The sequence below is a fragment of the Rhinolophus sinicus genome, linkage group LG11 (assembly GCF_036562045.2).
Source record: "Rhinolophus sinicus isolate RSC01 linkage group LG11, ASM3656204v1, whole genome shotgun sequence".
NCBI classification, from domain to species: Eukaryota; Metazoa; Chordata; class Mammalia; order Chiroptera; family Rhinolophidae; genus Rhinolophus; species Rhinolophus sinicus.
In genome coordinates this window covers 33,809,775-33,835,346 of record NC_133760.1, presented here as the reverse complement: position 1 = coordinate 33,835,346, position 25,572 = coordinate 33,809,775, and the positions used below count along the sequence as shown (strand labels likewise).

At 40.5% G+C, this 25,572-nt stretch overlaps 1 protein-coding gene and 1 long non-coding RNA gene across 2 annotated transcripts; one reads left to right on the top strand and one right to left on the bottom strand.

Moving 5' to 3' along the window:
- Positions 1-282: 282 nt before the first annotated feature.
- Positions 283-17,101, top strand: CMTM2 (CKLF like MARVEL transmembrane domain containing 2). Its single transcript, XM_019753706.2, has 4 exons — positions 283-528; positions 662-820; positions 12,611-12,712; positions 13,155-17,101. The coding sequence occupies exons 1-4, from the start codon at positions 283-285 to the stop codon at positions 13,416-13,418; spliced, it is 771 nt and encodes a 256-aa protein (XP_019609265.2). The 3' UTR covers positions 13,419-17,101.
- LOC141567503 (uncharacterized) lies at positions 12,463-25,473 on the bottom strand. The gene is made up of 3 exons (XR_012490160.1): positions 24,356-25,473; positions 17,113-17,195; positions 12,463-12,815 (listed from the first exon to the last, which is right to left on the bottom strand). It is a non-coding gene; the product is annotated as an uncharacterized LOC141567503 (long non-coding RNA).
- Positions 25,474-25,572: the final 99 nt, after the last annotated feature.

The window sequence follows — 25,572 nt, the reverse complement described above, 5'->3', positions numbered from 1 at the left end:
GGGGTGGAGGCTCCCGACTGGGAGATGAGCCGACACGGCGGGCAGCAGGGTCCTGGTGACGAGCAGGGCCGACCCTGTGCAGGGGTGACACGCACGAGATGCGAAAGGGTGCGCGCGCGCTTGCGCGGGGAGAACCCGGCATTCGCTCCACTGGCCTTGGCAGTTGGGTGTGTGGCCTCTAAACAAGTCGGTTGGCACCGCGCTGTCTCAAAGACCAGGCCTGTCTGGGGACAGCAGAAGAGACTGGGCAGGCCCTGAAAAGCTGAGAACCCCCGAGCAAAGATGGCAGACAAAGGCAAAAAGGGCAAACCGAAGCCAGCAGCAAAACCAGCAGCGCCACCAGTCGCTGAAGAGCACTCTACTCCGAGTGCATCCGAAGAGGAAGTGAAGCCGCGAAAGCCCAAGTCGGTGCAGCCCAAGGATGAAGTGGGCACGAGGAAGGGATGTCGCCGCTACAGGTGGGAATTAAAGGACAGCAATAAAGAGTTCTGGGTTATGGGGCACGCCGAGGTCAAGCTCCTGAGCTTGGTAAGTTGGCCTGGTATCCCTGGGCCGGGACTCAAGGACAGGGAGAGGGAGGAGTGGGCTTCAGGGGGCCCCAGAGGGGCTCCGGAGTCAGAGAGAGCCCTTTGCCATGGCTCAGGTGAATGTCTCTCCACAGGGCTGCCTAGCAATTGCTCTGGTCTTGTTCATGGGGACTGCCGCGCACCCCATCCTGACACTCATCGTCACCATGGAGATGTCCATCTTCGGCTTCTTCTTCATTATCCACACCTTCGCTGTCCAGAGATACATGCCCTTCATCCTATGGCCCATTTCTGTAAGTGAAGGGACAGCGACCTGGTGTGCGTTCATGTGTGTCAACAAAGAGACACATCTCCTCTCCCATATCCGTGCCCCTGTATGGGCTCAGCACCTTCAGGTGGGCCCAGAGCAGGGGCAGCTGAAGTTAGGTAGAAAAGGCTTGGAAGAAGCCCAGCTGGGGGGCAGAGGCCTCTTATCCACCAGGTGGTCAAAGCAACAGGTCTTTGCTCTCCTGAGTGTTTGCTCTACTTGGGGGGAGGGGAGGTATACCAGCTAGCTGTTCCTCCCAGCCCATGTGCCAGCTCACACCTGGGTTTTAAAAAATCACTTCTAAAGTAGCCATGGACGTCCAGTGACTGTAAAGGATGTCCCGCCCAGAAAGATGTTCAGCCCAAAGCCGTCATGCGTTAGAATGGGACTGGGCAAGTTACCGAACCACTCCTAGCCTATTTCCTCATCTGTAACATGAGGACAGCAACACTCTCTCTTGGGATTGTTCCTGAGAAGTAAAAGTAAAGTGTTTGACAATGTCATGAGGACTCATGGACTTGAAGCCCTGCCCATCACCTGTGGAATCACAGAGCACGCCCACCTAACTCCTCCTTAACCCAAGGCCCCTTGTTCACTGCACATTCACAGCACGCCTCCAGAGTCCTATGCTCACTGGTACACTCACTTTACACATGAAGTGGGCTCAGAATGGCCAAGTAACTTGCCCCCAGGTAACTCAGCTAGTAAGTGGCAGAAAAAGGATGCCAACCCACCTTTGTCAGTAGAATGTGTCTTTAATTACACTCTGTCCGGCCTCCTTATTAAAGGTTACTAGCATTCAGGGATCCACAGGTCTCAATGGGGTATGTGAGGACCCCCAGTACAGGGAGAAAGGGAAAGAGGGCCACATAAGCTTCTTGGGAAAGGGATTACAGAGAGGACAAAGTAAAGGGACAGGCAGAGAACAAGTTCCCAGCCAAGGAACTTGAGAAAATACACTTTTAGAAGATGAAACAAATGAATCCTGAAAATCCTCCCACTGCACTTAACTAAACTACCAGGGGGAGTGTAACCACTATTGCTTTAACTGAATGACTGAGCTGGCACGAAAGAGGGAAACACACACAGGTGCCAGAAATGGAAAACAGAAGCAGTAACTGCTCCAGTGTGGGTGGGAAATGTCCCACAAAGTGTTATCCCAGGAACCTGGAGTATGGATTTTCATCCCAGGACATAAAGCCTTGGTCCCAAGCAAAGTGGGGATTTAGAACTGAGAACCCTACATAAAGCCAGCACCCTACAAAGACTACACCCTTAGGGAAAAGACAGAGAAGATACCTTCCCCTACACAGAGGAACAAGAAAGCATGTTCACCTCTGCCTCAGCTCTAAGTGAGAAAGACAGAAAAGACCACCTTGAGAAAAAGAAACCTTGAGTCTAGACTTTATATAGATTTGATTTGAATTTTTACTACGTTCAGCCTACAAATCTTCATGCAGCCTAGAAAACGAAATACCTAGGAATTAGCATAAAAACTGATACTAATTTAATGATATTCTGGTTAAATCCATGGCTCTGACAAAAACAAATGCAGAATCACAAAGCATAAGATTCTCACAGGAGGGGTACGGTGGGGGGAGACATCAAAAATGAACTCACAGTTCAAAACTACAAAACACCTGATTATAAATCCTCATAACTAAGAATAAAGAATCAGCAAACATAACAAATGGGAGGATTAGAACCCTGAAAATATAATAGCAGAACTGTCTGAAAATAATAATGTACTATTCAAGACAACTCAGAGCCCTAGGAAAAGAATAAGACATTATGAGGACAGAATAGACAGATCTTTCTTAAAGTACAAAATATAATGCCTAGAATTAACATGTCATTATTGAAATAAAAATGTCAATAGGTGGGTTCAAAAGCATATCCGACAAAGCTGGAGAATTAGTGAACTGAAAGGTGTGGGGAAATTATCCAGAACATAGCACTGAGAGATGAACAGAAAAAAAGAAAGAAGTTGAGGCAGAGACTATGTAATGAGAAAAGTCCATCGTAAGCCTAATAGGAGTTCCAGAAAAAGAAACTCTAAGAAAATGGAGGAAATATCCAAAGTGAGAATGACTGAGAACCCTCCAGATTTAATCAGTGACATCATTAAAAATGGCAGAGTAAGGAGCTCCCAAACTCTGTCCCTCCATTAAAAGCAATGATTAGGCTATCAAAATTGTCAGAATCAACTTTTTCAGAACTCTGGAATGTAATTTTAAAAACTTATAATAAGGGAAATGCTTAATGAAGAAATAAGCTGTCGAATTTTGGTAAGAGAATGTTGTAGCATTTTAACTTACATGCCTGCCATCCCTCATTCCCCAGCTTCTCAGTGGCCATGAAGACAATAGCATACATTCCTGGCCACATTCCTTGACGGTGGCAGAGGGAACAATACAGACCTTATTCTCAAAGAATTATGGTTGTGTGTTTTGGCCTGTCTGGTGGTTCCCTGAGGGACTCGCCCATGGACTATCCTTTGTTTCACCTGCCTCAGAACATTCTCAGGGCTAAAGCAGCCTCCTGGGTAGTGTATGTCAAAGCATTTAAAGGCGAATATACTAACTAACCACAGCGACCTAGGCCAAAGGAAAACAAATGAGGTAAGCAGTAGACAGACCAGAAGATTGCAAACAAAGAGGTTGGGTAAGGGGATACATGGGGGAATAACAGCTTTGAAAAGCTTCCACATATACTAGGGAATCTAGAAGGCCATACACTTGCCCAGGGCTGGACACATGCTCAGAAAGACTCTAAGCTTTCACCTCTGGCTGACCTTTTGGTTTTGCACAAGTAGCAAGTAAAAAGTACCTGGAGTTGCAAACAACCTGAACAAGTGTTGAAGAAGTACCCCAACACAGAGCCAGTCTGCAAAGACTGGTAAAGTTTATTTCTTTGTTTCCAGATATTTAAGGAAATCTCTGTCAAATCACTACCTGACCATTAAGGTAATGAAACAGAGACTCGGTGGCCACACAAAAAGAATAATACAGTCTTTCAAAAATATAGTTTCAAAAAAGGTCACTAAACATACAACTGACTACAACTCACAACAAGCAGCAACAACCAACCTGGAGAGGAATGAGAATCTGGTTTCCAGAGTAACTACATCAGAATATTCAAAATGCCCAATGTTCAAAGAATCACAAGGCATGCAAAGAAACAAAGTAAAGCACGTACACACACAAAAATTAATAAGAGACCATCCCTGAGGATGCCCAGATATTAGACATACTAGACAAAGACTTTAAATCAACTGTCTGAAAATGCTCAAAGAACTAAAGGAACCATCAGTAAAGAGAAATTATAAAAAGGAACCAAATAAAAATACTGGAGCTGAAAAGTAATATAACTGAAATGAAAAATTCACTACAATGGCTTAGCATCAGATTTGAACAGGCAGAAGAATGAATCACTGGACTTTAAGATAGGTCAATTGAGATTATCCAGTCTGAGGAAAAGGGAAAAAAAAGAATAAATAAAGCATGAACAGAGCATAAGAGACCTGTGGGATACCATCAAGCATACTGACATATGCAGGGTCCCAAAAGGAGAAGAGAGAGAAAGGGGTAAAAAGAATATTTGAAGAAATAATGGCCAAAACCTTTCCAAATTTGATAAAAGATGTGACTCTACATATTCAATAAGTAAGGAGTAGGATAAACTCAAAGCAATCCACACTGAGGTACATTGTAATCAAACTGTCCAAGGACAAAGAGAAAGGCTAGGAGAGAAGCAACTCATCTTGCACAAAGGACCCTTAATAAGATTAACTGCCAATTTCTCATCAGAAATCATGGAGGCGTGAGGCAGTGGAACATGTACTAAAAGTCCTGAAAGGAAAAAAAACACTGTCAACTAAGAATTCTATTCTTCTAATTTGCTATCTGTTAAGAGTTGAATTGTGTCCCCCCAAAAACAACCATATATATATTTCCTAACTCCCAGTAACTGTGAATATCATTTTATTTGGAAATGAGGTCTTTACAGACGATCAAGTTAAAATAAGGTCATTAGAGTGAGCCCTAATCCAATATTTATAAAAAGCAGAAACCTGGACAGAGACAGACATCCGAGGATACAGAGGGAAGATGATGTGAAGAGACACAGGACAAAGACAGGAAGGTGAGACAAGCCAAGGAACGCCTGAAGCTAGAAGACAGGCCTGGAGCAGATCTTCACTAGCACCTTCAGAAGGAACACGGCCCTGCCAACACCTTTATTTTGGACTTCTGGCCTCCAGAACTGTGAGACAGAAAGTTTATGTTGTTCTAAGCCATCCGGTTGGTGGTACTTTGTTACGGGAACTCCAGGAGATGAATACAATATCCTTCAAAATTGAAATTATCCTTCAAGAATTACTATTCAAAAGTTAAGGAGAAATTAAGGTGTTCCCAGATAAACAAAAGTTGAGGGAGTTTGTTGCTAGTAGACATGTCCTACAAGAAATGCTAAATCCTTCAGGCCAAAATGAGAGGACGCTAGATAGTACCTTGAAGTCATAAAAGAAGTAAAGACCACCGGTAAAGGTAACAACATAAGTAAGTGTAAAGACCAGTATTATTGCAGTTTTGGTTTGTCACTCTTCTTTCTTTTCTGATATGATTTAGAAGACAAATGCATAAAACAATAATTATAAATCTATGTTAATGGGCCACAATGTATAAAGATATAATTTGTGACAATAACAATAAAGAGATTTTGTGTACTATTGAAGCTAAGTTGGTATCAATTCAAACTAGACTGTTACAAATTTAGATATTAATTGTAACCCCAAAGTAACCACTAAGATAGACACACACACACACACACACACACACACACACACACACGGAAATGAGAAGGGAGTAAACTCCGTACATTACAAAAAAACACAAAAGAAGGCAGTAATGGAGGAACTGAGGAACAGGGATGATATATAGGAAATAGCAAAATGACAGAAATAAGTCCTTATCAGTCATTATTTTTAATGTACATGGATTAAAAGACATAGATTATCATAATGGGTTTTTTAAAAAACCCATGATCCTACTATATGAGAATCACAAGAGACTCACTTTAGATCCAAAGATACAAATAGGTTGGAAGTGAAAATGGATACGGCATGCAAAAAGTTACCAAAAAAGGAGCTGAGGTGGCAATATCAATATCAGATTTAATGAAAGATGTGAATTCTCAAAGAGGTACAAAGAAGAATGAATAAAAACAAAACTATACCTAGATATGTCACAGAGGCACTGCTGATCACCAGAGACGAAGGAAAACTTAAAAAACCAAGGAACAGATAATTTATCTTAAAAAAAAAAAAAACACTCACACTATTAGACTAACTTCATATTTTTCAACAGCAATGACAGTGCCCAGAAAATAATGGAATAATTTCTTTGAAGAGCTGAGCTGGAAAGAGTAAAATAAAGACACTTTTAGAAAAAGACTAAAAAAATTTATTTTCACTAATCCTCACTGAAAGAACTACTAAAAGGTGTACTTCAGGAAGAAATAAATTAAACCCAAAAGAAATATTTGCAATGTAAAAAAAGTCACAGTAAGCAAAGAACCTAGTACGCTTGTGGATTGACCTAAATAAATCTTAAACAGTTTTTAAAAATATATATTAGTAGTTTATTTGGGGGAGAGAACAACTAAAACAATGTGGAACTAAAGTAAGAGCAACTCAATAACATGTGAGACCACAGTGGCTGGGTATGATAAGAATTAAAGGTCCTTGATTTTGTGGGACATTTGGTATTAACATTAACATAGTAAAACATTTTACTGCTAAAGAATAAAATTCCAGGATATACGAAGTATGACAATTAAGTTCTCGAACTTTCTACCATATGCTTGCATTAGCAGCACTGTACAAACAGCTCAGTAAAGTTTCATAACCTTGGTATTTCACAGCTGTGTTTCACAGCTGTGTTTGTGTCGATGTGTGGCAGTGTCTTACCGAGTGGCGTTCATTATTGTTGTTGCATGTTTTTGTGTGCCATCACAAGAATGTCTGAACTTGAATGAGAGCAACAAACAAACATTAAATTTCTTGTTAAACTTGGCAAGAGTGGAAATGAAATCTGGGACATGTTAGTCCAAGTTTACGGAGATAATGTCATGAAGAAAACGGCAGTGTACAAATGGTTTAAATATTTTTCTGAGGAGAAAGAATGCATCACTGATGAAGAGAGGTCAGGGCAGCCAATAACGAGCAGAACTGATGAAAAAATTGCAAAAATTCATCGAATTGTGCGTCAAAATCGTCAGCTGACTGTGAGAAGCACAGCAGACCAAGTAAACACTGATACAGAAACAATTGGGAAAATCTTAACTGAAAATCTTGGAATGAGAAAGGTGTGTGCAAACATGGTCCCGAAGGAGCTCACCAATGAACAAAAGCAAAGGAGGGTCGAAGTTTGCCAAGACCTTTTGGGGAGACCGTGTTATCACTGTCAGGAAACACGGGTGTACCAATATGACCCTGAAACCAAGGATCAAAGTGCACAATGGAAGTCAGCCATTCTCCACAACCAAGAAAGTTCCATCAGTCCAAGTCAAGAGTCAAAAATGATGTTTCTAACCTTTTCTGATATCTGAGGGATTGTTTATTATGAATTTGTACCAAATGGACAAACAGTTAAACAAGTTTACCATTTGGAAGTGCCGAAAAGGCTGCCTGAAAAAGACAAAAACAACCTGAACTTTTTGGCAACAATTCATGGCTCTTGCCTCACGACAATGCACCAGCTCACATGGCACTGTCTGTGAGGGAGTTTTTAGCCAGTAAACAAATAACTGTATTGGAACACCCGCCTTACTCACCTGATCTGGCCCCGAATGACTTCTCTTTTTACCCCAAGATAAAGACAATATTGAAAGGAAGACATTTTGATGCCATTCAGGACATCAAGGGTAATACAATGACAGCTCTGATGGCCATTCCAGAAAAAGTTCCAGAATTACATTGAAGAGTGGACTGGGCACTGGCGTCAGTGCATAGCTTCCCAAGGGGAGCACTTCGAAAGTGACCCTAGTGATATTTAGCAATGAAGTATGTAGCACTTTTTCTAGGATGAGTTCACAAACTTAATTGTCATATCTTGTATAACATCAAACCTGTTGAGGGGAAAAGGCGAAAAGAGAATAGAGTTCACTCTATAGAAGGGAAAAATAAAAAGGAATATTTGTGGTATTATGTTAAATACAAAAAATAAAATGGTAGACATAAATCCAAATATATCAGAAATGATGACAAATATAAATGGACTAATTCTTCATCTAAAAGACAGAGAACTCAGAGAATAGATGTTTTTAATCCTGCAATATACTAAATTACAAGGCATGTAGAGAAAATGTGTAAGAGATAGAAAAAAATAATAAGGAAAATACTAACTAAAAGAAAGCTGGCATAACTTTAATACCAGATTAAAACAATTTTATGTTGTTTAAAAAGGTACATAAAGGTCACTACATATAGCAATTCTGAACTTTCTGCACCTAACAGTATAGCCCAAAAATAAAAATGGGCTTTCTTTCTTAATTATAAGAAAGAATTGGAAAAGCACAACCACAGTGGAATATTTTAACATTCCTCCCTCAGTAATTCATAGTTTAATCCACTTACATACACAGAACATGCAGAAACCTACACCCAACAGTAACAGGCTCTATATTCTTTTCAAGCACACTTAGAACAATCATTAAAATTATCAAGAAAACCACACACACACACACACACAAAACACATGTAAACAAGTAACAAGGAACTGACATCACATCATTGTGACCACATTCTCCAACTTTAATGCAATATAATTAGAAAGCAACCAGCAAACTTTAACTAAATCCCTATGTACTGCGGGGGAAGAGGTAGAATTTAATGTTTTCTCTAAATATGTGGAGATTTAGTTGTACACAAATACTACCTGTAGAATGCAGCTAAATCATTCCAATTCAAATCTGCATAATTAGAAAAGACTGAAAATTAACAGTTCAAGTGTCTATCTCAAGAAGGTACCAAAACAAAACAATGGAATTAAGAAGACGATGCCAAAGGAAAGAGCTAAAATTAATGAAATAGGAAACAAAGATCCACAGTAAGGACTAATGAAACCAAATATATAGTTCTTTGAAAAGACTAATAAAGTAGCTAGACCTTACTTGAGGTCTTTTTTAAGAAAGATGAAACAAAGAAAATATTAGTGTAGGGGCCAGCCCGGTGACTCAGGCGGTTGGAGCGCCGTGCTCCTAATACCGAAGGCTGCCGTTTCGATTCCCACATGGGCCAGTGGGCTCTCAACCACAAGGTTGCCAGTTCGACTCCTCGACTCCAGCAAGGGATGGTGGGCTCTGCCCCCTGCAACTAAGATTGAACACGGCACCTTGAGCTGAGCTGCCGCTGAGCTCCTGGATGGCTCAGTTGGTTGGAGCACGTCCTCTCAATCACAAGGTTGCTGGTTCAAAACCTGCAAGGGATGGTGGGCTGTGCCCCGTGCAACTAACAACGGCAACTGGACCTGGAGCTGAGCTGCACCCTCCACAACTAAGATTGAAAGGACAACAACTTGACTTGGGAAAAGTCCCAGAAGTACACACTGTTCCCCAATAAAAGATCTGTTCCCCTTCCCCAATAAAATCTTTAAAAAAAAGAAAGAAAAGAAAATATTAGTGTAAAGATCAAGAAGAGCTTTTAAAGATCACAGGAAAAATATAAACTTTTATGCCAATCAATTGGAATGTTTAAATAGTTAATTTCCTAGAAAAAATATAGCTTACAAAAATTAACTCAAAAAGAAGTAGAAAAACAGGTTATAAAATAATTCATCCATGTTTTCTTCTGGCACTTGTTTTTCTGTTTGTTTGTTTTTGCTTTTTTTTTAGTTTCAGGTGCACATAACAAAGTAATGTTAGACATTTATCATTTATATCCCTCAAACTGTGTCAACCCCCCTGCCCCCATCCACTACCCCTCTGACATCGCACAGAGCCATTACATTTCCACTGTCTCTATTCCTAATGCTGTACTCTGCTTCTTGTAACTATATACATGTATATATATAAACTTATAGTTGACATTCATTATTGTTCAGCTTCAGCTTCAGGTGTACAGTGCAGTGGTCAGGCTTCTACATCTTCCCTGAGGTGGTCTCCCTAACGAGACAAGTGCCCATCGGATACCCTACAAAATCTTTACATTATTGATTACATTCCCCAAATTAATTTTCGTAACCCCATGGCCATCTTGTGGTTACTGACTACTGGCACTTGTTTTTTACATTTAAATCTTTTGATTCATTTGGCATCATTGTGTTATATGGCATGAACCATGACTCCAACTTTCTTCTGATGGCTATCTAGTTGTTTCACCCTATCACTTAATAGTACACCTTTTCCCACTGGTTTGAAATGGCATTTTTGTTAAATGCTAAATCCCATATACAGAGTTCATTTCTGTACTTTATATTCAGTTCCATTAGTCTGTCCATTATTTTTCCCTTTTTTTAAAAAGGCTTTATAATATGCTGTACTATCTGGTGGAGTTTTGATCTTAAAACCAGACATTATAAGGAAAGAAAACTATAGGCTTATTTTATTTGAATGTAGCCATAAAAATCCTCAATAAAATAGTAGCAAACTGAATCCAGCACCATATAAGCAAGCAACAGTACATCACAATCAAGCAGGGTATGTGCCAGGAACGTAAAGGTGGCTTAGTCATCAAAATTCTATTAATACAAGGTCAGGCAATTAAGTTCATGAACTCATCCTAGAAAAAGTGCTACACACCTCATTGCTGAATATCACTACGGTCACCTTCGAAGTGCTCCCCTTGGGAAGCTATGCACCAACGCCAGCACCTAGTCCACCCTTCAAAGCAATTTGGGAACTCTTTTTCTGGAATGGCCATCAGAGCTGTCGTTGTATTACCCTTGATGTCCTGAATGGCATCAAAATGTCTTCCTTTCAATATTTCCTTTATCTTGGGGTAAAGAAAGAAGTCATTGGGGGCCCGATCAGGTGAGTAGGGAGGGTGTTCCAATAGTTATTTGTTGACTGGCTACAAACTCCCTCACAGACAGTGCCATGTGAGCTGGTACATTGTTGTGATGCAAGAGCCATGAATTGTTGGCGAAAAGTTCAGGTCCTCTAACTTGATGTTGGCAAGGACATGTGAAATGGAAGCACTTATACATTGCTGGCAGGAATGGAAACTGGCACAGGCACTTTAGAGAGAAACTTGGTGATACCCAGCCAAGGAGATGTGCCCAGGAGGCAGGCAGAGTTTGTGATAATTTTCTAAAAGGTATAAACAACATAATGCCTCTAGTTTGGTTTATTCATACAGTAGAACATGAGTTAAAATTAATGAATTCAATCTATATTTCTCAAAATGGATAAATCTCAAAAACTTTTAAGTTTAAAAAGTACTATAAGATATAATAGCTTTTATGTAAAATGTTTGAAACACAAAATTACTAAAAAGCAAGTACTAGAAAATATAATAGTTTTTATTTAAAATGTTTATAACACACAAAATAATATATATTGTTTATGAGTACATAAGGAGAAAAATACTAATACACACTTGGGAAAACTACCCATCAACTTCCAATGCCTGGTTGCCTCGAGGACAGGGGCAGGAAGACGGATGGAATGGGGAGACTGTACTCACTCCACAAAGTTCTACTTCTTTTTGTTGTTGTTTTTTAAGAGACCTTAAGCAAATGTTGCCAGATGTTAACATGTATCTCATCTCAGTGATTCACGGCTGGTGGAGGTGGGCAGGGGGATGGGATGTTTTCTTATTTTCTGTTTAATACATATTTGAAATGTATTAAAATTCAAAACATTGAAAAGGAAAAGGCCTGAGACAAAGTGGTCAGGGGAGGACAATCCACAGAGAATGGCATCCTAGAAACGAGGGGAAGGGTCGGCATCATCCAGCGCTGCAGGGTTGGCCGGAAGAAGGGGAGCCCAAGCTCTGGGCTGGCGTCCCCCCAGGAGTGACGGGGGAGGAAGCAGCCTGCTGTGCCTGCGGTTTGGCCAACCCTGAGAAGTGTGGCTGTGCCAGGGGGTGACAGTGGGTGGTAGCTGAGGGGAGGGCAGCAAGGGAGGCGACAGTGCCTTGGCCCAATCTAGGAACATCTGGACCTTGTCAGCAGGGTAAAGGGAAACAAGTATGGGGCAAGGGCAAGACTGAGGCCACCGGGTATGGAAAGAAGCTTGATGATGGAGGAGGTGGTGCAGCCTTGCAAAGAGGGAAGGGGGGGTATCTAGGAATTCAGGTGGCGGGGGTGGGGGGGGGGGAGATGAAAAGGCAGCTGCCAGGCTCCCAGTGAGGGGCCAGAGTCCAACAGAGCCTCCTGCCAGCAACACAGCCTAGAGGGGAGCTAGTCCTGAGAGCAGAAAGATGATTGGGGTGGTACTCAAGAAAAGGATACTTGGACACTTGGACATTTATTTAAATGAGTATTGGAGGGAGGGGGGGAATCAGCATAACTAGCCATTAAATGTGTGATTTCACAGACAAGATGGTAACAGAGGGAGCCAGAAAAGGCAGTGAAGCATCCTAGGCTTTGGGTCTTGAATCAAAGAGCCCAGCTGAGGGACCACAGGTATGTCCACCTAGCCTAGTATGTATTTATTTTTTAAATCAGGCAGGAGTGTGAAAAGCATTCCCTTTGGAGGAAGCTATACCAGGCCGGGTGTTGATGGGGGCCTCGGCTCTGTTTCAGGTTGACTCTCATCTCTCCCCTGCTTTCAGGACCTTCTCAATGATGTGTTCTCCACTATGTTCCTGGTGGGGGCTGTGGTCTTCGCTGTGAGAAGTCGACAAACCATGCCAATGAACTACTTTATTGCTGTGGTGAGTCTTTGGTGTTGGGCTGTTTATTTGCTCAGAAACCACCTCTTTTGGAGAATGGGTGTTGTCCTCCGGTTTGAAGGACAGGGCTTCTTTGAACAGAATCCTGGGATGCAAGCAAAGTTTAAAATTAAAGCTGATAAATATTTCCAGTGGAGAAGCCATATATATAAAGATGATGTCCAGGGAGCCAGCCAAGCTAATGGCTTCCTTCTCGTAGCTACTTATCATGAAGCAAAGGGCCCCACCCAGGCCGGGTTTAAAGAAAGAAGCGGTGGGATGACAGGATGGAGGGGACAGGGAAACTCAGAGTCTCCCAGATCCGGTAGTTTGAGGGGACAAGGGGATGTGTTTAACAGACTCTACTAAAGAATTAGAAACCAAGATGGAAATATGCCAGCTTTGGAATGAAAAGCAAAAGTAACGAGGTTCTTTTGTTTTCCAGATCCTTATTAGTATGGCTGGACTTTTTGCTCTCATTGATATATGTCTTCAAAGAAAACACTTCAGAGGCAAGAGGATCAAAAAGAATGTGCTGATTCCTCCTGCAAAAAAGCAGATAATAAAGGAAGCAGAGACTGTAAAGCCAAAGGAAGAGGAAAAACCACCAGCAGCAAAGCAAAAGGAAGAAAAACCACCAGCAGCAAAGCCAAAGGAAGAAAAACCACCAGCAGCAAAGCCAAAGGAGAAGAAGGGAGGCAAGAAATGACGTGAAGGAGCCACGTGTTGTCAGAAATGGCCGGGTATTTTACAACAAAACAGAGTTCCACTGCCTCCCTTGTCTTCTCTCTCAAAGGTTTTTTTTTTTTTTTCCATTTTAATAACCACCTTTGCTTGGAAAATAAATTTCTCTTTAAATGGATTTTAAAGCTTAAAGTTGACAGAAACATAATTTTGTTCTTCAAGAAAAGTTTGGGTGCAGAGAGTGAGGCCAGAGTTGGGCCACTCCAGGTGGTCACAGGCTGCAGGGCATAGAGGGTTTAAGGGACCAGAAGTCTGGGTGACACCAGCTGTCAACACTGATGAGCCAAAGGGGCCAGAGGAAAAGGAGACCAGAAAACAAAAGGATGCATCTTGTTCACATTGATATTTTTATTTTACATTTTTTTAAAGCATCTAGGTAGTAACTATGAGAAAAATAACAGGCCTTCCTTACTCTTATTTTGCAAGTTAGTATTGGTCCTTATTTGAAGTGCCCTCGGCAGGAGGGCAACAGGGGTGGTGTCATCTCCCTGGGGCATGGGCCTCCGAGAACTGAGAACCAGAGTCAGGCTGGCGTATAGGCCGAGCAGGATGGTACAGGAGGGACCGAGGGAGCGGCTGCTGCAGAGATGGCCAGCCAGCCCCATAGGACCTGCAGCATCTCTCTCCAGGGAAGGCCTGAGCATAAGCCCTGAGCCAGTCTCAGCTGGGCCCTAGAGCCCCTGCCATGCAGGCCTCGGTCAGGGCCTCATTCTCACTAGCCGGTCCAGCCAACCTAGCAGGAGAAGAGTCATCCTCACGAGAGGAAGGTGAGGTCCCAAACGGATGCGTGAAGAGCTAGGAGGAGGGGTGTGTGTGTGTGTGTGTGTGTCTGTGTGTGAGGGGTGAGCCCAGCCAGGGATGACGTGCAGGCTGAGAGGGTCAGCTGGGCCTTGGCCGCCATGGTGAAGACTTGCGCCTCAGTCCTAAGTGCCATGGGCATCCCTGAAGGCAAAGAAGTGACAGGGTCTTCCACTGGGAGGAGACGACACACTCAGCTGCTGCTGAGAAGGGAGCGCAGCTGACAGGAGGCTGCTGCCTGTGATCGGGGTGGGGAAGATGGGCGGTGGGGCAGCGTCCACTGGTGGCCGGCCACTGGCCCCAGCCCGAGACTCTATAGCCCCACACCACCCCCTGCAGGCCAAGCAGGGTGAGGCAACCCTACTAAAAGTGGGAACAACTAGAGGGGTTTATTACAGCCTAGAGAAAATTCAAAACTGCACACTATCCTGCCGTATGACTCAGGTATTTAGCCAAGAGAAACGATATACTAGAATGTTCATCCTAGTATAGCCAAAAAGCTAGAAAGAGCCCAAATTTTTTAAGGAGATACACTGTGCTACATTCACACTCAGCAATAAAAAATAAGCTACTAATACAACATGATAATGAATGATGATAAAGGTAAAAATTCGTAATGATGAATCTCACATACTAGTATTGAATGGAAAGAAACCAGACACAAAAGAAGCCTATACCATATGATTCCATGTCTATAAAATTCAAGAACAGGAAAATATAGTAAGAGAAACGGAAACAGTGGTTGCCTTAGGAAGGGCAGGGTGGGGACTGATTACAAAGGAGCATGAGGGGACTTTTGGGGACACGAGGAAGTTTTATATCTTCACTGGGGAAACTGGTTACACAGATGTATACATTTGTCAAACATTTGACTGTAAACTTAAGATCTGTGTATTACATTGTATGGAAATTTCTTCTAAAAAGAGAAGCTAAATATGACTGTGCTCAAAATCCAGAGGAAAATGGTGGACCTTGCTAAACTCCTTTGTGTGGCCACTCCGCTCACACCTGGGGGCAGCTCTCTGAAGCACACAGGGTTTTTCCACACCAAGACAGAGAAGGCATGAAGCAGGGATGGGCTGGGGCTGAACAGGACTGGACACAGCCACCTGTCATGCTGCGAAGGGAACCTGGGACCAGGATATGGTCAGCAGAGACTGCAGGAAGATGCCCCTTCAGAGCAAAACTACACTAGGTATCTGCCTGTAGCAGCGAATGGCCCAGGAGGGGGGCATTATCATGTATGGATCTGGTCGAAATGTAGATTCCGAAAAGTCCTAATACATTCAGAATAAAGACAGACACTGTATCCTTAAAACAAAAGAGACTGTAAAAAAGGGCAATAAGCTAACAGTTCTTCGGGGTATGGGGAAACAACTATGGCAGATTTTTAAATGTAACATAAAGCCTGAACAATAGAATGGACAAATAGTCATCTGGAAAATAAAGCCCAGGAAATCTCCCAGAAAGTAAAGCCAAAAGACAAGGAGAGATTTATAGAAGAAATTAAAAGAGGCAGGGAGGATAGACTCAGGAGGTCAAACAACTGTCTCCAAGGGATTCCAGGAGGTGAGAACAGAGAAAGGGGAAAGAACAACCCAAGAAACAGGAAAACATTTCCTTTGGCTAATAACTGCAATCTTCAGATAGAGAGGGACCACCGAGTGTTGAGCCAGGTTTACTGGAAAAGGATCCTCACATCCACATTCTTGGTGAAATATGAGATTCTAAAGATTTGAAAAATCCTAAAAGTTTCCAGAGTGAGAGAAAGAGTACAAAGATGTTATTGACAAGAGAACAAAACCAAACATCAAAGGCAAGCCTGGATATTTGAAAACAAACAGTACCTCCCACGTTCTTAGGGAAAGGGTGGTTGAGTGAGAAGACAAACAAAAGACAACTTCTTTTCTTTACAGGTAATGACACCAAGATCACTGTGACAAACACTTGCTAAAAAAATTTTAAAAAACATATTGTAGTAAATTTTTTTCTTAATTCTCAGGGGACTTCCTTTTGTCAAATCTTACATATGGATATTTTAAAAAGCAAAGTGAAGAAAATGAAAAAATTACACCTCAGCCTTAGGCACATCAACTTAAAAACAATTTATTATGGTAAAATACAGATAAAATTTACCATTTAGTGATATCTAGTACATTCACAGTGCTGTTCAACCATTACCACTACTTTTTGTCTTTACCATTCTCTCCTGTCCCAACCCTGAGACATCATCACAGCATCAAATATCTGCCAACAAATTAGATGAAATGCACAACTTCCCAGGAACACACAAATTACCTAAATTCACTCAAGAGGAAATAGAAAATCTCAACAGAACAACAAGTAAAGAGACCAAATTAGTAACCAAAAACCTCCCAACAAATGAAAGTCCAGGACCACATGGCTTTATGGTAAGTTCCACCAAACATTTAAAGAATTAATACCAATCCTTCTCAAACTCAAAAATAGAAGACAAAGGAATACTTCCTAACTCATTCTATGTGGCCAGCATTACCCTGATACCAAAGCTAGATAAAGACATCACAAGAAAAAAACTGTACACCAATATCTGGAAAAATCCTCAACAAAATAGTAGAAAACCAAATCTAGTAGCATATTAAAAGGATTATGCATCATGACCAAGTGGGATTTATCCCAGACTAGCACTACAAAGCTTTTGAAAACTGAACTGATATTGAACTATAGTCCAATGGTGGGTAGGAAATTGTGGCCTGAAACTAACCAGGTTGATTGCCTGCTTTAACAACAACAACAAAAAAACAATATTCTCTGTAGGAGTTCAACAAATACAGAATTCATAAAAAAATGTTCAAAATGTCCAAGATACAATCAATAATTACCTTACATATGAAGAACTCGAAAAAAATCTCAACATCTTATGAGGAAAAAGAGAATCAAGAGACAACAGCACCAAGAGGTACACCTAGAATAAAATGACACAAGATAGTTAAAAATAAAATGCTTTCATAAAGCCAGTTCTAAGAAGATGAAATAGACCTATGCCACCTTATCTCTCTGACTTAATGCAATGAAACACCCTGGACAGAGAGTATGGAACAGCTCTCTGGGATTTCTGAAAAGTAAATAGCAGCAAGCAGTTTGGAGAAGGAGACCAGAATTTAAAGTACTATTGAACCAATGGTGAATTTCCCATTTTATTTTTCCTCTAGCCTAGACTCACAGGCAATATAAAATCCAGAACTATGTATTGGGTGTGGACAGAATGAGATCCAAGAGAAACCCTCTATTCCTAGTTATTACAGACTGAATATTTGTGTCCCCCCGGCCCCAAAATTCATATGCTGAAGCCCTAACCTCCCATATTTGGAAATGGGGCCTCTAAGAATATAATTAAGGTTAAGACTGGATGGCTTAAACAACAGAAATTTATTTTCTCACAGTTCTGGAGGCTGGAAGTCCAAGAGAGGTGCCAGCAAATTCAGTTTCTGGTGAGGGCTCTCTTCCTAGCTTGCAGACAGCCTCTTTCTGTGTCCTCATGTGACCTTTCCTTTGTGCATTTATGATGAAATAGTGTGAATGAGCTCTCTGTTGTCTTTTCTCATAGGGACACAAATCCTGTTGGAGGAGGGCCCCTCCCTTATGACCTCACCAAGAATGATGCAAATGTTAGGATGATTAGACATGGACTTGAAAGAAATTATTAGAATCATGCTTTAAGAATAAATGCAATAAATGGAAAGATAGAAAGTCTGAGTGGAGAAATAGAAAATATAAAAAAATTAAATGGAAATGTTAGAACTGAATATTCACAATAACCAAAATTTGAAAACTCACTGGATATGCTTAATAGCAGAATGAAGATGCCAAAGGAAAGAATTCGTGAACTTGAAGATAGATTAATAGAAATTATCCAATCTCCACAAAAGAGAATAAAAAGATTGAAAAAAATGAACAGAGCCTCAGGGCCTTTAGAGATGATACCAAAAGGTTTAATTATTTGTATCACTGGATTCCCAGAAGGAGAAAGACTATGGCACAAAAACATTCTGAAGAAATGATGGCTGACAACTTCCACAAACTGACAAAAGACATAAATTTACAGATATAAGTTCAGAATATTCCAAACAAACAAAAGAAAAAAAATCCATGCCCAGGTATATCATAATCCAATTTTGAAAACTAAAGATAAAGGGGAAAAAGTCTTGTAAGTGGCCAGAGAAAAACGATGTACTACTTAATAGGGAAAGAACAATTTGAATGATTGAGGATTTCTCATCAGAGAACATGGAGCACAGAAGGAAGCGGCACAGTTTTTATGTGTTGAAAGAATAACTGTCAAAAACAGAATTCTATATCCAGTGAAAATACCCTTCACCAACGAAGGCAAAATAAAGATATTCTCAAAATGTGGAAAACTAAGAGAACACATCACCAGCAGATCTGCTCTGAAAGAACTGCCAGAGGAAGTCCTTTATACAGAGGGAAATGATATCAGAGGGAAACATGAAATTCCAAGGATGATGGATGAGCAACAGAAATAGTAAATATCAGAAAAAATTAAAAATAGAACTACTATATGACCCGGAAATTCTGCTTCCGGGTATATATCCAGAGGAAACTAAAACACTAAGTTGAAGAGCTAGCTGCACCCCTATGTTCATTGCAGAGTTATTCACAACAGCCAAGGCATGGAAACAACCCAAGTGTTTATCCGACAGATGAATGGATAAAGAAAATGTGGCATATATACACAATGGAATATTCAGCCATTAAAAAAGAAGGAAACCCTGCCTTTTGCAGCAACATGGATGGACCTTGAGGACGTTATGCTAAGTGAAGTTAAGTCAGACAAAAAAGCCAAATACTGTATGCTCTTACTTAATATGTAGAATCTAAAAAGAAAAAAAACTCATAAAAAAGGATCAGGTTTGTGGTTACCAGAGGCGGGGGGAGGGGAGTTGGGAACTGGATGAAGGTGGTCAAAAGGTAAAAACTTCCAGTTATAAGATTAAATAAGTACTGGAGATGTAATGTACACCATGACAACTATAGTTAATACGCTATATGACATATTTGAAAGTTGCTAAGAGAATAAATCCTAAAAGTTCTCATTACAAGTTAAAAAACATTCCCCTTCCCCCCTTTTTTGTATCTATATGAGATGAGGCAGGACAGTGGAAGATTTCATCACACTACTCAGAACAGCACACAATTTAAAACTCATGAATTGTTTATTTCCGGACTTTTCCATTTAATATTTTTGGACCACAGTTAACCATAGGAAACCGAAACTGTGGAAAATGAAACCGTGGATAAGAGGGAACTACTGTATCTGGATGAATAGAATATTCTTCTCCTCAGGTTCTTTAAAATGTTTTATATTTAAAAGCAAAAATCACAGCATCTGATGAAATTGCCAACGTATGTAGATGTAATACATATGACAACTACAGCATAAAGAGTAGAGGATAAAAGAACCTATATGGTGGTCAGGTCTCTACATTGCATTTGAAGTGGTAAAATACTAATTCTAAGTAGACTGTGAGAAGTTAAACATGTATATGGAAATCTCTCTAGAAAACATTGTACAAAGAGAGTAAAAAACTCAATAGATAACTTACAATGCGATACTAAAAAAAAATGTTCAAATAATCCAAAAGAAGGCAGGAAAGGAGAAATGAGAACAAAAACAGAAGGAACAAACAAAACAAATAAAAAAATGGTAGACCTAAATCCAAATATACAAATAATTACATTAAATGTAAATGATCTAAACACACCAATTAAAATACATCAATTGTCAGACAGACTTAAAAAAAGAGACCCAACTGTATGTCATCTGTGGGAAACCCACCTTAAATATAATGCTATAAATAGATTAAAAACAAAAGGCTGGAAAAAGGTATTCCATGCAAACACCGGTCAAAAGAAAACTGGAATGGTTATATAAATATCACAATATAAATACAGTATAAAGCAAAGATAATAACCAGGGATAGTACATAATGATAAAAGGATCAATTAACCCTATGAAGATATAACAATCAACAGAGCCTCAAAATGCATAAAGCATAAATGATCAAACTGAAAAAAATAGACAAATCCACAATTGCTGTTGAAGACGTCAACTTTTCTCTCTCAGTAATTAACAGAACAGGTATACAGAAACTCAGCAAGGATATAAAAGAACTAAACACCACCACCAATCAATCAACTGAATCTAACTGACATTTATAGAACACTTAACTCAACAAATAAATAAATACACTTTCTTTTCAAGTGCATAGAGCATTCACCAAGATGGACCATATCCTGAATCATAAAACAAACCTCAATACATTTAAAAGAACTGACATCATACAAAGTATGTTCTCTGACCATAATGGAATTAAGCTGGAAATTAATAACAGAAAATAATTGGAAGATCTCCAAATGTTTAGAAATTAAAGAACACTCTGCCAAACAATCTGTGGGTCAAAAGTAAAGTCTCAAGAGAAATTAGAAAATATTTTGAAATGAACAAAAATGAAAACACAACATATCAAAATTTGTGAGATGAAACTAAAGTAGTACTTAGAGAGATATTTATAGCATTAAATGCTTATATGATAAAAATATAAATAAGATATACCAGGTAAATGCTAACAAAAAAAAAGGGAGGCATGGTGAAATTAATATTAATGAAATAGAATTCAAAGCGAAAAGCATTCACTAGGAAATAAGAATTAATAAAACCTTACAATATGCCAGGCACTATTTTAAGATACTTATATATATTAACTTATTTAATCCTTACAATAAGAATATGACTTAGGTACTATTATTATCTCAATTTTGTGGATGGAGAAACTGAGAACAAGAAGAGTGGTATAAACATTTTTGACAACATGGATGGACCCTGAGAGTATAATGCTAAGTGAAATAAGTCAGACAGAAAAAGCAGAGAAACATATGATTTCACTGATATGTGGCATATAAACCAAAAACAAAAGAACAAGACAAATGAGAAACAAAAACTTATAGACACAGACAATAGTTTAGTGGTTACCAGAGGGTAAGGGGGGTGGGGGGGTGATGAGGGTAAGGGGGATCAAATATATGGTGATGGAAGGAGAACTGACTCTAGGTGGTGAACATACAATGGGATTTGTAGATGATGTAATACAGAATTGTACACTTGAAATCTGTGTAATTTTACTAACAATTGTCACCCCAATAAATTAAAAAGAAAGAGTGGTATAACCTTGATTTAAACCCAGGGCGTATGCTCTTAATTGCTACCACTACTGAACAAAATATATTTGTTCAATCTAACACCATAGCTTAAAATAAAATAAAAAACCTCAAGAACTATTAGAAATGCAAGAACAGAGTAATAAATCTAAAACCTTAATAAGTAGCTTTAACATCCTGTTTTAATAACTCAGGACATCAAGTAAAAAAAAAGATAAGTATACAGAGGGTTTAAATTACATAATTAACAAAATATATGATATATAGATAAATTTTGTACCCAACTACGAGAGAATATTCAGTCTTTTTAAACACAAAAGGAACATTTACAAAAATTGAGCATTAGGACACAAAGAAAATCTCAATGAATTCCAAAAAGCAGAATATACAGACCTATTCTCTGAAGAAAAATAATAAAATTAGAAATTAACCACAAAAGTATAGCCAAAAATTTATCTAATTAAAAATCTTTAAATACCCTTTTACATTATTTAAAAATTCATGGATCAGAGAGGAAATTAAAACTGAAACTATGAGCTAATAAGAAATGGATAAAAAACTAGAGCAATAGTTTTGGAATGTGTCCGAAATGGTTTTAAGTGCCTTAGTTTGGAAACAAGAAAGACTTAAATAAAGGATAACACAAATAATAAAATGAAACAAAAACTACGGGTCAATCCTATTTATGAAAATAAAGGCAAAAATCCCAAATAAAAATACTACTAAAATGAATCCAGAGGTTTATCAAAAAGACAACCCCATGACCAAGAAAGGCACATCCCACAACTCTAAAGACGGTGAGCATTAGGAAAATCACTACTGTTGTTCATAGCATTTAAAGATTAAAGGAGAAAATCAGCAGGTTCTAAAAAAAACAAACAAACAAACAAAAAAAAACCTGTATTGCAAAAACGCAAAGTAAAAGACAAATGACAAAGCAGGAAAAAATATTCATAACTCACATTTCAGAAAAAGGACTAATTTTCTGAACATATGCATTCTTATCTATCAATTTTTTAAAACCAACAATTTAATACAAAAATATACAAAGTATGTGAAAAGTCAGTTCTCAGAAAAGGAAATGCAAATGGCTCTCACACATGGGGGGAAAAAAGTGCTCAATCCACTCATAACTAGAGAAATGCAAATTAAAACGGCCCGGAAAGATTCTGGGTTCTAAATACCATTCTCCAATAAAAAGTAGCCGAGCTTCTTGGAGAAAAGGCTCATTCTAATCCTGGGGTGGGGAGAATACAAAATGTACCTGAAGCATCTTAATAGTGTCAGAAAATAAGGAAATGGGAAAAAAATAAAAAGATGGGGCATTTTAGGTACACAGGAGCCCGCCTAATGGCCAAAGATAGAACAACAACCAATAAAATGAAGCACGACAGTATTTATTAATAATTTTAACTGAAAGAATAAAATAAGTAACTGGACGAGAATGGAAAATATTCCTTACACAAGGAATGTAAAGGGAATAGAGCCACCCTCCTACATTCCATGGCACACATTTCCAGGTGCCATCCTTTGTGACAGGTTCTGGGCTGGGGCCAGTCCCCAGGGAGCTCACAGCTGGTGGTGCAATGGATAGTGTCACAGGTATCCAGTCCCCTCAATCAAGGTCACCTACCCCATTCTACTTGCCCTCTCCGTGGGCCCTCTCAGCCACTCTCGACTGTCACTGTATTTTCTTTTTCTCAGTACCCTTTCAGAAAACTGAGATATAAATTTCATGAAATAAAATGCACCCATGTTAAGTGCACAGTTTGATATGTTCTGGCAAATGTATGTCCCCATGCAACCACCACCCCAGTCAAAACAAAGAACGTTTCCCAGATAGTTTCCTCCTGCCCCAATCCCAGGTAACCACTGATCTGATTTGCCATCATAGCTTAGTTTCACCTGTTCTACAATTTCATAAAAATGAAATCAGAGTGTGTACCCTTTTGAGTCTGACTTCTTTCATTCAACATAATATCTGCAAAATGCATCCATATTGTTGCATTTATCAATGATTTATTCCTTTTTGTTGCTGAGAAGTATTCCCTTGTATGGATGTCCCACAGCTAGTGTATCCTTTCCCCTGTTGAAACACCGGTGGTTTCCACTTTAAGCTATTAAAAACAACAACTGTGAACATCGGTGTACAAGCCTTTGTATAGACATATGCTTTCATTTCTCTCGGGTAAATACCTATGAGTAAAATGGCTGGGTCATATGGTAGGCCTCTGTTTAACTTTTTAAGAAACAGCTCCAAACTAGTAGTAACAATTGACCTGGGTCAACAGTGTGTGTGAGTTCCAGCTGCTACACATCCTCACCAGCACTTAAATAGTAGTGTCCCTTTTTATTAAGCCATCTTAATAGGTATAGTATCTCACTGTGGCTTTAATTTGCATTTCTACAGGTCCACTGATGTTGAGAATCTTTTGATGTGCTTATTGGAAGTTTATACATCTTTGTTGAATTGTGTGTTCAAATCTTTGGCCCCTTTTTAAAATTGGGTTGTTTTATTACTGAGTGGTATAGTTTTGAGCCACATTTTAAATAGCACAGGTCAGAATCAGGTGGTCCTCCGTTTTAACCCTCATCTGGCCTCCCCTCAGGAAATGTGGGGCAAATTCCAAACACCAGGGCCTGGGCGTCCACAATCTATCTCTTCCTGCTGGCCGCTAGCTCAGTCCCTTTTCCCACACAGGCTGCCGGGCTGCCCTCTGAACCTGCCAAACATCTATGACCAGCAATCATCTTATTCAGGATTCTCTGGACACATTTAGTGTTTATCCATGTCCACCCACCCCCAAATAACCTGCGCCTTCCCTGCATCTTGGGCTTCTAGCTCTGCTGTTGAATGAATAAATAAATGAGTGAATAAATGCCTCTTACCTAGCTGGAGAGGTCAGTGAAGTCTTCTCTGAGGAAGTGATGCTGCATCATGATTAGAGAAGACTAAAGAGGAACTGATCAGATAACAAACTGGAAAAAGAGCACTTCAGGCAGAAGGGTCAGCATGTGCAAAGGCCCCATGGCAGGAGGGAGTCTGGTTTGTTCAAGAAACTGTGAGAAGGCACATCAGTGAGAGAGACAGAGAGTACCGAGCAGTAAAGGGTTATGTTTTTAGTCCCTACACCAAGACTCCATACCAAGCAAGACGTAAAGCTCCCAAGGTTCCATTGGTGAGTGGATGGAGGTGACCGTGATTGAGGATTTAAGCATCCCTCTGGCTGCTTCCTCAGAACAAGGCAGAGAGAAGACAGGAGTGGTCTGGGATCTAGTGGAGGCCATGATGGTGGTGAGAAGTGGACCTCGATGAAAGCGTAGGAGGTGAAGATGTGCTGCCTTGATGGATTGATGGTGAGGGTGAGGGAAAACAAGGGCAATCCCCAAGGGACTCTGGCTCTTGGGGTGGAAGGATGGATGGCAGGGCCCCTTGCAGAGGCGCAGGCACAGGGAGAATGTCATGGGCTGGGTCTTGGTCACACTGAACTGCAGAGGCCCAAGAGGGTGGTGTGTGTGTGTGTGTGTGTGTGTGTGTGTGTGTGTGTGTGTGTGTTGTGTTGTGTTGTGGCTGAGAGGTGTGTGTGGGTGTCCTCCAGGATAAATGGGGTGGAATGGCAGAATCCAGGCCTGGGGCAGCCAACAGATGCTGGCAGGGGAGGCTGGGCTGGCCAAGGTTGGGAGGGATGAGGGGTCTCCAGGAGAGAAAGACAGAGGAAGTGGGGTCGGGAGCTGACGGCGAGGTCAAAGCCACAGGACTAGGCAGAGTCTCGCTGTTGGATGCCTAGTGTCCTGAGTCCCGGAGGTGCACATATGCATGAAGCTAGGACCGGGAGAGAGCGAGTGTAGACAACCCTTCTAGGCAAGAAGAGATGGGTGGGAGCTCCGACGGGTGTTCAGGGGTAGCAAAAAGGTCTCGAACCGCCAGGACAGGGGTGAGAGGAAAATGTGTGGGGTCTGAGGAGGACCCAGGCCAGCACAGCGGCGGGTCCGGACCAGCGCGGGCCCAAGCAGCCTGGATAGCCGGGGTCCGAAAGGAGGAGGAGGAAGGAGAGCGGAAGAGGGGAAGAAGGGAAGGAGAGGAGGAGGGGGCAAGAGGGGAGGCG

What these genes read in the sequence shown, in the direction of transcription:
- CMTM2 (XM_019753706.2), top strand. Translation starts at nt 283, where the DNA reads ATGGCAGACAAAGGCAAAAAGGGCAAACCGAAGCCAGCAGCAAAACCA. An exon ending in TCATCCTATGGCCCATTTCT is followed by an intron (nt 821 to 12,610) that starts GTAAGTGAAGGG and finishes CCCTGCTTTCAG; the next exon opens with GACCTTCTCAATGATGTGTT. An exon ending in TGAACTACTTTATTGCTGTG is followed by an intron (nt 12,713 to 13,154) that starts GTGAGTCTTTGG and finishes TTTGTTTTCCAG; the next exon opens with ATCCTTATTAGTATGGCTGG.